This window comes from Manis javanica, chromosome 7 (assembly GCF_040802235.1).
Source record: "Manis javanica isolate MJ-LG chromosome 7, MJ_LKY, whole genome shotgun sequence".
Classification (NCBI taxonomy): domain Eukaryota; kingdom Metazoa; phylum Chordata; class Mammalia; order Pholidota; family Manidae; genus Manis; species Manis javanica.
In genome coordinates, this window is record NC_133162.1 from 9,459,533 (window position 1) to 9,474,113 (window position 14,581).

At 48.1% G+C, this 14,581-nt stretch overlaps 1 protein-coding gene across 14 annotated transcripts in view; it reads left to right on the plus strand.

Annotated features, from left to right (window-relative positions):
* Window positions 1-2,071: 2,071 nt before the first annotated feature.
* Window positions 2,072-14,581, plus strand: part of FGFR2 (fibroblast growth factor receptor 2) — a 102,932-nt gene continuing 90,422 nt past the window's right edge. For 6 of the 14 annotated variants that reach the window (XM_037011121.2, XM_037011125.2, XM_037011127.2 and 3 more), the window contains exons 1-2: window positions 2,073-2,548; window positions 6,468-6,727. In XM_037011121.2, coding sequence (XP_036867016.1) covers window positions 6,562-6,727 — 166 coding nt within the window. In that variant the 5' untranslated portion in view covers window positions 2,073-2,548; window positions 6,468-6,561. Of the gene's footprint in view, window positions 2,549-5,798; window positions 5,822-5,870; window positions 5,894-6,467; window positions 6,728-14,581 lie in introns of those variants that run through there. The other 8 variants (XM_037011119.2, XM_037011120.2, XM_037011122.2 and 5 more) reach the window with 4 other exon arrangements.

Consider the following 14,581-nt stretch of genomic DNA (forward strand, 5'->3'; position numbering starts at 1 on the left):
ATTTTCTCATTCAGAAGTCTCGCTGGTGTGAAAGCTTTCCTAGACCCTCTGAGGTCACTTGAAGCCTAAATATGATGACAGGATTGGTTTTTGAAAAAAAATTCCAAACATGCTTTTGCTTTTCTCAGAAGTGAAGAGTTTGCTGTCGTGGGCTCTCGGGCTTTGCTCACTTAACAATGAGCCCTCTTAAAGGAATAAGAGGTTTCTGATGGATGGGTGTCTTTTCATCCCCATAAAGAATGAATTCTGCAAACTGCATCTGGACATTAAAGTAGGTGTTCTTATTTGTCATTTTCAGAGGAAGGCTTCGTTTTTATGCAGCGTCCGTAAAACTATTGATGAATGGGGACAGGGACAGAGAGTTTCCTGCACCAGTAATTTATGTGAGAACGTGTTAACAGCATTTTCAATGGCTGGTGGATGTGTTGCAGGATGGGAAAGGAATACGTTCAGAGACACTCAAATTGCCCACTGGTGGGGGATGTAAAGATGTAAGTGCCAGCCTCTGGGCAGGCAGACATTCAGCCACATCTCTTTTTGTGACCCCAAGTCTGAGCACTTGTAAAGGTATTCATATATTCAGAACACCCCAGGTGAGAGTGGATGGCTGAGGGTCACCTGGCTGAGTGAGGTGTCAGTTAGTTAAAAGATTTTGGGACTGCTCTAGGTTATAAGACTTGACCAAAAACATACCACCCACCCCCATGCGTATGGACTAATAATTGTGCTTGAGGATCAGACTTATTATTTTTGCTGTCAAATTTCCAAAATATAATTTTGTAGTCATTTGCCTGAAGCATTTCAATGGATTTGTTCCTCCTGGTTTTTAAGTAATTTACATAAAAGTTTTCTATGATGTACTGGGGAGAAAAATGATTTTCTAATGATGTGGCACCTTGAAATAATATTTTCATAAATGTTATGAAGTGTGTGGTGTCAGTGACCCATGAGCACATGTATGTTCTAAATGCAGGAAAAGTCAATTTTCCAGGTCAGTTTTGTGCACCCTGCATCATCCATCTTCAGGCCTCAAAAGCATTCTTAAGGACTTCTGGGTTTTAATGACCTTTTCTAAGGGAAAATAATTAAGGTTTTTATCTATGTTGTATTGGTCTTAAGCACACCTGCTTTGGAGCTGGGTGAGTGTGGATAGAAAAGTATATTAAAAAATAAATTATCCTGTAGACACAGCCCAGTGAAAAAGGTAAATGGAAAATATGAACTTTAACCAGTTACAGCTTGGCATTCAGCAAAAGAATCTGACTTTGCAGTTGGAAGAATCCAAGATGCGGGGACAGGGATTTGCTCAAGCCCATGCAGCTATTTATAGCAGAGTTGAGTCTTTAGAATCCTTTGAATTTCTTTTTATTAATCCAAATATATATTACTTAACGACACATTTTTTGTTGCGGTTTTCGACTTTCTTGAAGAGAGTCAGATTCCAAGTCCAGGCTCTGCCAGCAACCAGCTGTGTGGCCCTGGACAGATCACTTAACCTCTCTCATCCTGTTTCCTTATCAGCAACTGGGACTATTACTCTGCAGGGTGGTTGTGCCGATTAAAAAGAATAAGCTATTCAGTAGGGCCTCCATAAATATTCGTTCCTTCTTTCATTGCTATTGTTTTGAAGAACAGAAAAGTGCAATGGCCTGCCAACATTTCCAAGTAGCTTCCGCTCCCCCAAAAGTTGCCGCTGCATTACATTTTCCTCCCAATACCATGTAGACGCATTTTGCAGTCTCTTTAGGGGTAAGGCATTCGTTTTCTGCCTTAAAATAAAGCAGCGTAACGCCATCACCCGGCAACCCGTCTATCATGCAACCTCCAAAGGCACGAAGCAGGAGGCGGCGCGGGCCCAGCCAAGCCTTATTGAGAGGGTGCGGCTGCATCCCTGCGTCCCCGCGGTGGCCGGGCCCCTCGCCTCCCCGGCTGGTGCCTCCGGGCGGCTAGCAGGCGGCGGAGCCGCGCGGAGTCGGGGCGGCGGGCGCGCGGCGCTGATTGGCAGAGCTCGCGCCGCCGTCCAGGAAACGGCTCGGGTTTCAGCGGGGGCGTGACCCGCCGGGAGGGGGCGGTGGCGGCGGCGGCGGCAGGGAGAGCGCGGCGGAGAGCCGAGCGGGCGGGCGGCGGGTGCGGAGCGGCGAGCGAGCGAGCGCGCGGCCGCTACAAAGCTCGGCGCCGCGGGGTCTGCGCGCGGCATAGCTGGCCCGGCGCGGCGACTCCCTTCCAGGCTGGCGGGGCCCGGGCGCCCCGAGGCCGCGGCTTTCCCCGGCGTTCGGAGCGTTCCCAAGTTGAGAGCAAAGTTTGCTGGAGAAAACACCGAGCCCGGGTCCTTTCTGCCTCGCGCTCCGCGAACCCGAGGGCAGCCCGCAGGCGTCATGCCCGCACTCCTCCGCAGCCCGGGGCGCGCGTGAAGCCCCGGAGCCTTGGAGTCTGCGAGGACCCGACGACCAATTTTGTGCTGGAGTTGCCCGAGCTCCTGGCTTCCTGCGTTCCGCCCCACGCCGGGCTCGGCGACAGAACCGATCCTCGAGGAGCGTTGCCATTCAAGGTAATTGCCGTGTCGTGCGCCTCGGGGAGCCTTGCCAGCCGGGAAGGTGGAAGCCGCGAGAGCCCAGCACCCCGGTTGCACTGCCCCCCTAGCGCAGGGCCCGGGCTCTGGGTCGGCGAGGCTGCTCGTGGCCCTTCCTCTCTGGCTGCATAGGTGATGGGGGAGCCGGGTGCGTGCGGAGGGCGGCGTTTGGAAACTCCAGCCTCCTCCAGCCCGTCCAGATGCTGACATCTGCCTCTGGGGCTGACACCACCCCCCCCCTCCCTGTCAAACTCCGGCCGGCGCCGTCCCGCCAGCCGGGCGCTATCCTCCGACCGCGGAGCCGGGGGGCGACCAGCGGCGGGGCTGCCTCGCTGGTGGCGCACATCCATCCCCTCAGGTCCCGGCCCCGGAGAGGCGTCTGCGGGGTGCCCCATTCCCGGGCCCTGGGAGCGCCCTCCCGGCCCCATCCAGGCCGGGGCGGGGGACCTTTCCCGGGAGGGAGCCACTGGGGTGGGACCCTGCGACATCCCCGTAGGGTTGGCGATGCTCGGGGGTGGGGGTGGGCTGGCATCTTTTGGGAGGAGGCTGCTTGGGTTCCCCGATTTAAGTGCCGGGTGCCCCTCGCCTGCAGCCGCCGTCGGCGCTGGAGGGAGCGCGGCTCTCCTGGAACTAGGGGGCGAACTGGACCGACTTTTTCTAGTTCGCTGCCTGCTCCGCCGGCTGCAGCTCGGGGATGTCGAAAGCGCAGGCGAGTTCTAACTTGCGCGCTCCTTCTTTCAGCGCCGAGGCCGCGCTGGGGAGCCAACCGAGGGCCCCTCAAGGCGCTAGCTCCTACCCTCCCGGTCCCGGCCAGAGGGCGAGGCGCAGAGTCCCGGCCGGCGGCGTTGAGCCTCCGCCTCTCCCCTCGCTGCCCGCTCCCCTGCAAACTTCGCTGGGCCTTCTTTCCGATCGCCCAATTCAATATAACCTACCCTTAAGAGCAAACCAGCTTTCACACTCGGGCACCCATTATGTGTTTGGTGTGAAACGCTATCAACATTTAAAACCCCATTGTCCCCTTGGTCCCAAATCCCTGTAAATCTGCTACTGGCCTCGACTCATTTTCATCTGAAAAGCCTGTTTAGTTTGAATAGAAAAGCAATCAGGCGCCCCTCTCCCTCTCCCTGGAATGTCAATTAAAATGCAGATTTCTCTGAGCTCTTTAGCGCCCCAAGAAGGGGGAGAGAAACCGGGATGTTCCAGGCAAACAAATGCGAGAAACACTGCAGTGAAACCCGGTTGGTGGTGGTGAGGAGCTCCCCAGAGGCCGCTCCCAGTTCGTATTGGCTTGCAAGAGTTAAGGGGGAGGAGGATTGTCGCCCTGGGTCAGCCTGTATTTTGTATTTTTTGAGATTTCAGTATGTTGAGGAATTCCACCCCCCACTCCCAGCCCCCACCCCCAGTTTGAGCCCTTGATAACTCCCTCCTGTACTCAGCTCTGGAGAGAAGGGGAGCAGTAGGTAGGTCTGCCCCCTGGGGGACCTGGGCATCCCCAGCCTTGCAGGGCACTGCGGACTTCCCCCCGCGTGAACTCCACCAGGGCAAAGCGCCCCAGTACTGTCGGAGGGCAGATAACCATTTAGGAGGTGGAAGCTCAGTTAAGGCAGGCACTCAGTGGGCTTGCTGTCTTGCAGAGTGGGGGAATGGGAATGCTCCGGTAAGTTGAGTCCCGCATAGACCTGGCATGGGGACCACGCCCCAGTCAGACTTTCCTGCTTGTCACTTTGCCTGTCTTGGGGGGCAAGCTTGTGCTGAGGTGAAAATGGGCCAAGGGAGCGGGTGGCCGTGAAGAGCCATCCATCACAGAGAGGGCGACAACTCCCGCGTGCAGGCTGAGCAGAGAGTTCCCTTTCAAGGGGAAAAATAAGCATGCTGGGGCTTTCTGTGAGGCTCAGACTCCAGGAAGGATTATGGTATTGAAGGCAGGAAGCCGGGACTGTGACCGCCGGCGGCACGCTGGGCCTGTGTTCCCAACACCGAGTCTCAGGACCTAATTATCCTGCCTAGGAGGTCCCTCCATACTTTTGTCCACTCTGGCGAGGAGTTGTGCAGACCTGCCGCCTTTGGCCTCTGCCTTCCTGAGGTTTGTTTGGGGAGGGGGATGGCTGTGCCATCTGGACCTAGAAAATGGCTAAAATTCAAGTGTCTGGTGCACACTGATGGGGTGAAGGAATGGTTTGAGTTTTAGCTGAGGTCACGCACTGTCTGAGAGCAGAGGGAGCTCCTGTGGGCTGGGAGAGGTTGGCGAGGAGGCTGGGGAAACAGCCTACGGTGAAATCTGCTAGGGTTTGAATGTGTGTGAAGTCTGTGTTAGAGGCAGCAAATTCCCATGCATTCTGGAAATGCTTAGTAAGTCAGGGAGAATGTTTGTGTACTTACCTCCCACATGTATGTAGAAATAGATACCGAATTATCTTTTGAAGTTCTTAACTTCAAGAGGAAGGAAAAGTTGGGAAAAAAAATCGGGTGCACGCACATCCACACGCTGCTCTGCTTTTGCTGTGAATCATACTATTTCACATGTGCTCTCTTTGAAGCACAGATTTTCTTTATTCCTCCTCTGGAGTGGTGCGGGATCCTCTTTTCCCTTACCCATTTTAATTTTCAGTCACGGCTAAAAGGAGTTTTTCTGATGGAGCTTTGGGGAAGCACAGGCACTGTTGAAATCCTATGTCATAATTTGGAACTTCAATTCGGCATGCAGAGAGCGTGCTGTTGAGAGATTTTTATATTAAAGGTCTCTCATCCGTCTCCAGTCATGTAAAATGTGGTTCATTCATATAATTCACAGAATCTGTGATTGTTTTAACCAGATCCATAAAGTTTGTGCATTTTGGTTCCTCACTTAGTAATTGAGAATACTGAACAAATGTTAAGGTAATTCGGACTGTTTTAAGCTTGGAAAATTCTCTTTGCCTTTGGGTAAACGGAGTAAATTCACCCAATCGGGTACTCAATTGGATGAACGGAGTAAGTTGAGCACCCTCTTGTAACTAATACTCTGAAATTTTAGCCAATGGGTTAGCATATTGAAAGTAGCTGGCCCAATCACATACCATGACAGTAATTTGCATATCATATCATCATCAGTAACTGCGCTATTCATCAAAGTTTGCATCCACTCCATTTCTTAACCCACTGTATCTTGGTTGACGACATTTACGGGGCCTGGGCCGCCTTTTAGAGTCACAGTGGAAGGCGAGTCAGGCTTCCAGTCTCTTTTGGGTTGTACTGCAGCGCCACTCATTCTTCGTAAGTGGCTGCTTGGCGAAGGATTGAAATACATTTCTGCTTTTGAACATGAATCTTGACAAGTGCAAACTGGTGGGAATTTTTGGTAGTCTTCCTGGGGTTCTTTTTATTCTGCTGGTCTCCTTTCTTCATGAGAATTGCGGTGAGGATGGGGCAAGCCGTGCTGCTCCAGCCCCCAGAAATAAGTCTGTAAGCAGACGCCTCTGCGTTTCAGCTTTCTACAGCCCAGCTGGCCTGGGAGTCGTGAGTGAGGCTGGTCATGCCAACCCCGGCATCGTTAACTTGCTTTTCTAGTCGCCCTTGAAACTAAGGTCAGGTCGCTTCTTGAGGGCGGCAGAGGTGACAGAGGAGAGGAGAGTACCCTTTGCCTAACTGAAGTGGCTGCACATGTCTCTGTTCTGTAGCTACTCTCTTTATCTCTGTGTCTTAAAAGTAAGCTTTTTAAAAGATCAGCATAACACATTTTGTGAACTGGTCTGGTGGAAACACCTGGGACTCTTGAGACGTGGATGGAAGGCATCTGCAGATAATGAGAAAGAGCTATTTGGTGTATTTGTGAGGCTGAAAGCCCGTTTTAGCCCGCTTGTGTTTGCATAAATTGGCCTTGGGGAGGATTGCACTGACTCGCTGGATCTCTGTCCTCTAGAGGCTGCAGTGGCCGCAGCAGGCACCCCGGTTCCCGAGCCCACTGCAGGCTGAAGGCGTTGCTGGCAGTCCATGCCCGTAGAGGAGGTGTGCAGATGGGATTGACGTCCACATGGAGATATGGAAGAGGACGGGGGACTGGCACCATAACCATGGTCAGCTGGGGTCGCTTCATCTGCCTGGTTGTGATCACCATGGCAACCTTGTCCCTGGCCCGGCCCTCCTTCAATTTAGTTGAGGACACCACACTAGAGCCGGAAGGTAAGTTCTTCCATTTCACGTTCGGGGTGCCAAGTTTGTTCTGGGATTGGTCTGGGGAAGTGGAGTCAGGTCAAAGCCTCTTTTACAATCAGCCGCCCTTGCATTGGAAATGAGTCTTCTGAGAGCAAGGGAGGGGGTCCCTCTGCTCCCCCAAGTCAGAGATTCCAAGAGAAGGTTCTTTGCTGGAGCGCTGTGGGCAGGCAGGTGGTTTGGTGGTTTTTTGGTGTGTGCGCGTCTCTGTGCTGGGCGAGGGAGGCAGCCGATGGCTCCCCTTTCTCCAGTGGTCTGCAGAAGCACTCTTGTGGAGGGAGTCTTGCATCCAGTGTAAGGAATAGCTGTTTTCTGACAAAATGAGCCACTAAGGGAAATTGCCAGCTTCTGAAATGCTGACATTTTATTTTCATTGTCTAAGGAGAAAAAGAAGCTTCTGAAGTTCAGTACAGAGATGCCTGACATATTAGATATTTTTTAGTTGTAGTTCATAACACTTAAGCAATACATCACGGGTGGGAGGAGCGGTGGGCACAGATAATATTTTACATAATTTGAAAGCAAATGTACCTGGGCATCTCCCACATCTGTGAAACCTTCCAGATAACCAGGACATGTATTGGTGTTTTAGCTTTGGAAATTTAATTTTAAAGGCCTAAGGCCAGTTGTGAGCACTAAGTGGGGCTGAATTCAGCTGGGCAGATTTGGAACTTCTCTCCCAGGTCCTTCTGAAACGGTAACAGCCAAGCCTCTACTCGGTGCAGTGTTGAAATCTGTCATCAGTAGGGAATATTGGTAGCCGAGTTATTTTTTGAGTGGTAATCCGAGAATAAAACGGCAGATCCCAGCACTCATCGCCGCTTAATGAACCTGTTTGCTGAGCGCCCACCTGGTGCCTCCTTCGCTTTGGGAACCTGCCGCAGTCCTGAGTGGTCGGGGGTCAGCTCAGCTGTTCTGGAAGAGGACAGAAAGCCTGTGCAGGATAATAAGGGATGGAAGTCTGTGTTCCCGTCTGCACTGAGAGAGGGGCTCCCAGTGAGACCCTGTACTCTAGTCAGTGGAGGACAAGGGCCAGTCTTTTTCTGCAGCAGAGGCCCCTATTACCTGAAGCAGTGAAGCAATCCCGAGAGGGAGCCTGGTGCCCTTTGTCTTATGCAGAGGGCTGGAGTCTTTATGCTGAACAGGTGTGGTGACATCCCTGCAGCTTCCACGTCTCTGGGTAAGAGTTTGTGTCTGAGACACTTACCTGCTCTAGTGGTGACGATCGTGGGAGTGCCTCCTTGTGACATGTGCTGTGACATAGCATGAATCCAATTTGCAACGGTGATGCATTTTTAAAGGGCTGTAGGTGAGGGAAAAGATTCCTGGTTTCTGAAAGTTGTGTCTGTACTTCTTTCATTTTGCTAGTAATTAAAATGGATGTTTCCCTAATTCCTGGTTTTCCCTTGACTGTGTGGCTCAGCAACACACCGAGGTGGCTGAGCTGGGATTTCCTATAGTGTGAGCCCAGGAACAGTTCAGGTTAGCAAAAAACTGTCATTTTTCATTTAGCCATTCAGGGCAGTGTTACTGGGAGTTTATATCAACATAAAGTATAAAATGGTCCTGGAGGACTTCTTTTATCGTATTTAATTATGGAAAAAAGTTTAAAATATGTGTGTATGTGCAGGAAAAAAGAGGTGAGGCAGAGAGGGAGGGAAATCAGTGGACAGGGCTGAACTCTCCCCAATGGTTCTTTGTGTAGAAACGTGTGTCCAACAATGTGAGTATTGTTGAAAGTAGATCTTCCCAACCTGGGATGTGGATGCACTTGGGGGTTGGGGGAGGTTCACAAATTCCCTGAAATTGTGGGAAGTATTTTGCAAGTATCCTTTTATGCATTTTTCTGGGTTCATAGCTTCTGTGAGGTTTGCATACAAGGTTGTGAGAGGTTTAAGGAAAAAGATTTAGCAAAAGGTGCAAAAACCTGTGTAGAGGGAGCTTCGGAAAAGCGCACAAATCCCTGGGCCTCAGTTTCCCTTTCTGTCATCCGAGGGTTTGATAAGCTCTTTAGAGTCTCTTCATTAATGTGAAGTGAATAGTGCTATGCTCAGAAGTCTTCTGATTACCCACCTCAAGGGTTGCTAGGAGATTTCAGTGTGCCTGGGCATAAGGAGCACTTAGCATAGGGCCTGGCATCTAATAAGCACACCCAGGACATGTTCTCATCACGGTTCCGAGTGGGCTGGGCGCACGCATCTTCCCAGTCACGTGGGCTGGCTGTGCCAGTTGTCACAGTGTCAGGACACTTCGAGGCTTTTGGAGACGGTAAAGAAAGGTGCTCTCTGACAGAGGAGGCCTTTTGGGTCTCCAGGCAGCCGTGTTTGCTTTCTGTAGGGTCTGCACTTCCCTTTGTCTGTTCGTCCAACATTAGCAACTGATTTGAGTCCTGAGATGAATTCTTCCAGTGCAGCTTTGTTTTGGTGCCAGAAGTTATTAGGAAGGTTAATCATAGACAAGCAAGGAGTTGTTAACAACTGGAAGCAGGCTAACGAGGGCAGCTCCGGTTTAGGCCATGGTCCTGCTGAATTGGGGGCAGGGTGGGGGCAGAGAGATTGAGAGAGTGTCCCTGTCTGTGTGTCCCTCCGTCTGTCTGTCCTCTGGTTACTTTAGCTATAGTGTTGGCCCTGCGCTAGAGGGCCCCTGTGCTTGCATCTCGGCTCTGCACAGTATCATATCGTGTATCTTATGTCATTTGTCTTCTGGCCACGTTATGAAGTAGTAACAGTAGAGGTAGTTCTACTCAACTGCCTGAACCACAAAACAGTCTCTAGAAGATTTTAGTTGTTAATGTTCCAGATTAAAAATGAATATATTCAGTTGGTCGTTCTTTGCTGTAGGGGCTGGGGAAGGGTATAAACTCAGTTACTGAGTCCAAGGGAGGCAGTCCTCAAAGCCAAGCACTTTTCTGTTGATTAATATTCAGATCATTTAAAGTATAGTCAAGCTTGATTACTCTGGGGAGAAGACTCTTACTTTCTAGTTCTTCCTGAGTTGTCACCTACTCTGGTTAATTAAGTCATTGTTGACATTAACGACATCTTTGTTTACACCAGCCCAGTAGGAGCCGAAATAAAAGGACTTTCCAACCCCAAACTCTTAATTACTTTCCCACCCTCCACAAAGTGTGATTCTGAAAAGTAACAACCTGGGAAGAAAGTAGTTTGTGTTTGTGTTTTTTTTTTTTAACCAGTATGTTGGCAGCCTTCTACAAGGTGATGCTGTCCTGGTGGACCAGTGTGAGTTGGTCCCAAGGTGGTGAGAGGGATGCCCACGGAGACCTCCCAAAGTCAGATTTTTCCAATATGGTTAAGTCCTTTGTTAGAAGTATTATAAATGCCGTAACATCTGCCATACGCATTTAATTGCAAGTTAAAAGAAAAAAGAATATATCCGCATACCAAGAGTGAATGATTTAAAATAATCTTCTGTTTTGTATTATCTGCATCTTTGTTCCTCAGTATGAGTGTTAATATTTAAGAGTTGACTGTAACTTGATAGTTAGCTTAGAAACAAGGACTTATTCTTGGTCAATTAAACCAAATGCAGGCTTATGCAGTTAAATACAGAATGAAGTACACATTCTTTATTCGTATATAAAGTATTTCACAATTCATAGACAAAGAGCTGTGTTTAATATTACTTCTAGAGCAAAAGTTTGGCAAGCCCACAGAATGGTATTTGTATACTTTCTATAGTTGCCTCCCTCTGATCCGAATTTGTGTGTGTGTGTGTGTGTGTTTGGCCTATTTATTATAACCAGTTAAAACATTGAGTACCTACGTTGGGCCAAGCCCCCCACTGGGCCATTACTGAAGACTTGCAGAAGGCTTGTGAAGATGCTCCTGTCTTGCTGGCCCAGGTGGTGGTGAGAATTCAGATACCCAGAGCAATCCACCATGACGTGTTTCCAGTATCAGACTTAATGAACAATTGCACGGTTGTGAAATAACTGGGGTAGTGTTTGAACAGGAAGAGTTTTGGTTAATGGCCACATTCTCAGTAAAATGTGTCTAGTAGCCTTTCAGCTTACAATCTGTTGTTTGAGTGTTTACTTATCGAGAGTAATTATTAAAAGGCTACCACCCTCTTTCGTCAGAGTCTGGCTTACTCTTACATTTCAGATGTCTAGTTTTTGTCTTCAAAGGAAAACGTGGGGAAAAGATATTTGGATGTCAGCCTCTTAAAACTAGATGGGAAGCACAGCCAGTGTGCTACTTTGAGCTTACTGGTTTGAGTCTTACTTAGCAGGGGGACTTGTGTGGGTTAGCAATTCACATTTTTCAGGCTCTCCCCCAAATGACTGTGACCCATTGGGTTTTATGCAGCTGTGCAGAAATGCCCATGACCTTTATTATTATTTTGCTTTCCTTGAGGGATGTCTTTAGGCTTAGGTTTGCATTCTTCTTATGCTTTTGCTATATCCAAATGAGATTTAGAAATGGCTCTGGTTTTCCAGCGTCTGGGCATTGCAATGCTTGGTATTTCCAAACAGGCCACACCTTTACTCTACTGTCTTGCTGACTTGCCTTGACAGTGTAGTTCCTTTCAACTGCTGGTGACAGCGTTGAAGGCTGTATGTGGCTGAATAGTGAACCTAATAATAAGGGCTGAAAGTTTGTCCTTAGCTGAAAAGGCAGGTTTCTGAGCAGTTAGGCTTCAGCATCAGTATTTCCCAGATGGAAAGACCTCTGGGAATACAGCTTTGACTTGTTAGAGACTCTTGAGCTTGCATTTTTAAAGCTGTGCATGCCCTGTGTTCCATTTTAGGGAAAATGTTTATCTTCACGGGAAGCCTTAAGGCTTTCTGGCAGCCTTAGCGTCCCCGCAAACTGGCCACTTCCCCCTGCTTACCCAGGTAGACCTGGAGTGACCCAGCCAGGCTTAGCTGTGGTTTTCTTGGATTAGGGAATGTGAGGAGGAGGTAGGGAAGCCAGCCTGATACGAGGTCACACAAGCTGCTAGTCTCTGCACTCTGATGGTCGATCCTGCATGTCTTGGAGATGTTTCCCAAAATTAACAAAAGTCACACTTTTCCCAAGTTTTTTTTCCCCTTTGTCCTGATCCATTATTCTCCCCTTTTAGGGCATGATAGAAAATCCACAATGGTAGCTGCATTAGTGCTGTATTTGGTAGTTGCAGGTTTTCACTGGCCTCCATTTATTTAACTTCAAGCTTTTACCATTTATATATATATTTATGCAAAAAGATATTTAATTATTGGGATAGAACACAGTCATCCTTGAAGGATGTCAAGTAAAATAGGCATGCTCTAGGTTTTCAGTAACTTTGGTTATGGGAAACTTGCACCGTAACAGAGTTCTAAGATGTTGGGTGTGACTGTTGTCATTTATTCCACTTTGTAATCATGCCCCATTCTGGACTTTTGCCATTTCATGTGAATATTAAAAATTTCAGAATCTTTTTGTACTGAGTCAGGGAGCTAAGCTGTGGCTTAGTCTTTCCTTTAACCCCTTGTCCAACTAAAGAATGGTGAATTCCAAGTCATGTCTAAATGGGATGCACCTACATGGAAATTTCAGGTTATGGTGAGCATGTTCCATGAGGAGGCCAAAAAATAGCTTATAAAGGAAAAACTGATAGATTAGGAATGAGGACATATTTATTTGTATGATTTAAATGGCATCTTTCCTTAAAAGAAAGAACTCAATTCTGAGCTCTGACATAATGTAAATTCTGCATAAACTGTCATAATCATTTTCTAACCCTGGGAGTCCTATATTATTATATGTGGCTTGTTTTTGCACATGACTGTTTACTGTTAAGGTTTCCATACATGACCAGTAGTAATGTCGTAAAAATATCAAGTGATTGAAAAGGCCAACTTTGTTTTAATATGGAAGTGCTATGAAATGAATATAAAGTTCTTTGCAGTGACAAGTTTAGGCTTTAAACTTTTTTGAAAACCCTTAAACCTCAGATTGTTAGATGGCAGTGAGATTGCCCCAAAGTGTGGCTGCCTTCAAGGGTCCTTCCCATTCACCAAGCCTCCTGGGCTTCCACCAACACATGTTGTATTCTTAGCTGACCGGGGTAGATGTACGATGGAATATATCCCCTGTTATAAACGTTTCAAACTTAAAATCACTCACATCTTTAAAAGACCAAAGATTCCTTACAAAAGTAATCTAAATTCTGTATCTGAAATTTTTTCCTATAAATGAGTAAAATCATTTTGAATGGCAAGTGATGTTCTTTCTGGAGACATAAACTCACAGAAGGAACTTGGCCTTAGGAGCTAGGGAAGTGGGTTTGAATCTCTTCACTGTCTCCTGGTGTTGTGACCTTGGACAAGATAACCTCTCAGCCTCCCTTCCTTAATCTGAAATGGGGCTGATACTGTCTGTCTTGCAGGGGGGATATGAAGATTAAATGCAAACAGGAAGTAAAGCCCCTATGCATTTCCTCTGGCCTATAGTAGGTGCTCAGTACACGCTAGATTTCTCTTTACTCCACGCCACTTTCTTGTCAAGGCAAATACCTATCTGGGTCATAAAAACAATTTTCAGGGATATCTACCCTATAGTATATGATGATAAATCTTCTGATGACATACATTTGCATTAATTAAAATAGAAAAGGAGCCCCATGCCCTGGATTTATCCAACACTTTTCATTATCTTGCACATTTGTAGGCTGGACTTCAGAAATGCGTTCATCCTGCTGCTTGCAGTCCAAGTGGTTCAGGGTTGACATTGTTTTCCCTGTTGAAAAAAGTCAGTTGCAGCTATGCAGTAATGGCAGGACACACACTGGAAGAGCGATATATGTTGGCAAGGGAAGCGTTTTCTGTTTGAGGCTTCCAAAGGATTGTCATTTGGCCCAGTGAAGAGTGATGACGGAGAGGGGGTTATGGCATCAGGTGGGGGGAGGTGGGGTGTTGCACTCTGCTTTTGTCTGGTCCAGCGAGGGGAGCATCAATCACAGTATGTTACCTTCATCTCTGCCAGGCTTGCGGTAGCAACTTCCCTGGTGCAGCGAGCTGGGCATTCCTAGTGTCCAGGTAGCCCGGCTTTCAGTCTTTATGGCAGGGAGCTGGCTCAGGGAAATTGTGGTAGGACCCACAGTACTGAAGGGAGAGGGGCTGAGCATTCATTGGCATGTTACACCCCTGTGGGGTTACTGATGGAAGGGCCGGGGGGGTGCGGTTAGTATGGAGGGGGTCATATTCTTTTAGCCCATTCCTTGAAAGGCTGAGGGTGAGGATAATAGTAACTCTCATTACCATTTATTACGTGTCTGCCATCCTAGGTATGTGCTAGACACCTTGACATCTTTAATCTTTTGTTCGAGTTTTATGAAGGTATAATATGCATATAGAATTGTAAAAGTTTAAGGCATACAGAATAATGATTTGACTTACATGTGTCGTGAAAGGATCACTACAGGAAGTTTAGTTTCCATCCACCACCTCATGTAGATGCAAAAAAGAAAAAAGAAGAAAAACGTTTTTCCTGGCGATGAGAACTCTCAGGACCTACTACTCGTAGCAACTCCCATACACCCCATACGGCAGGGCTGACTGCCCCTCACCGTGCTGTGCTTTGCATCCCTTGTCCTTACTTACACGTAACTGGAAGTTTATACCTTGTGACCACTTTTCTCCCAAATTCTCCTTCTCCTACCGTCTTTAGTCTTAATCCAGCTCACCCCAGGCATTCACATTCCCATTTTATGGTTGAGAGTCTTGGAGATTAAATGATTCCTCCAAGACCCCACAGCTGGTGAGTGTGGGCCCGGGCTTCTGGGTGACTTTACTGGTGCAGTCAAGACTTCCCAGGTGACACCTTTGCTTTCCTGAGC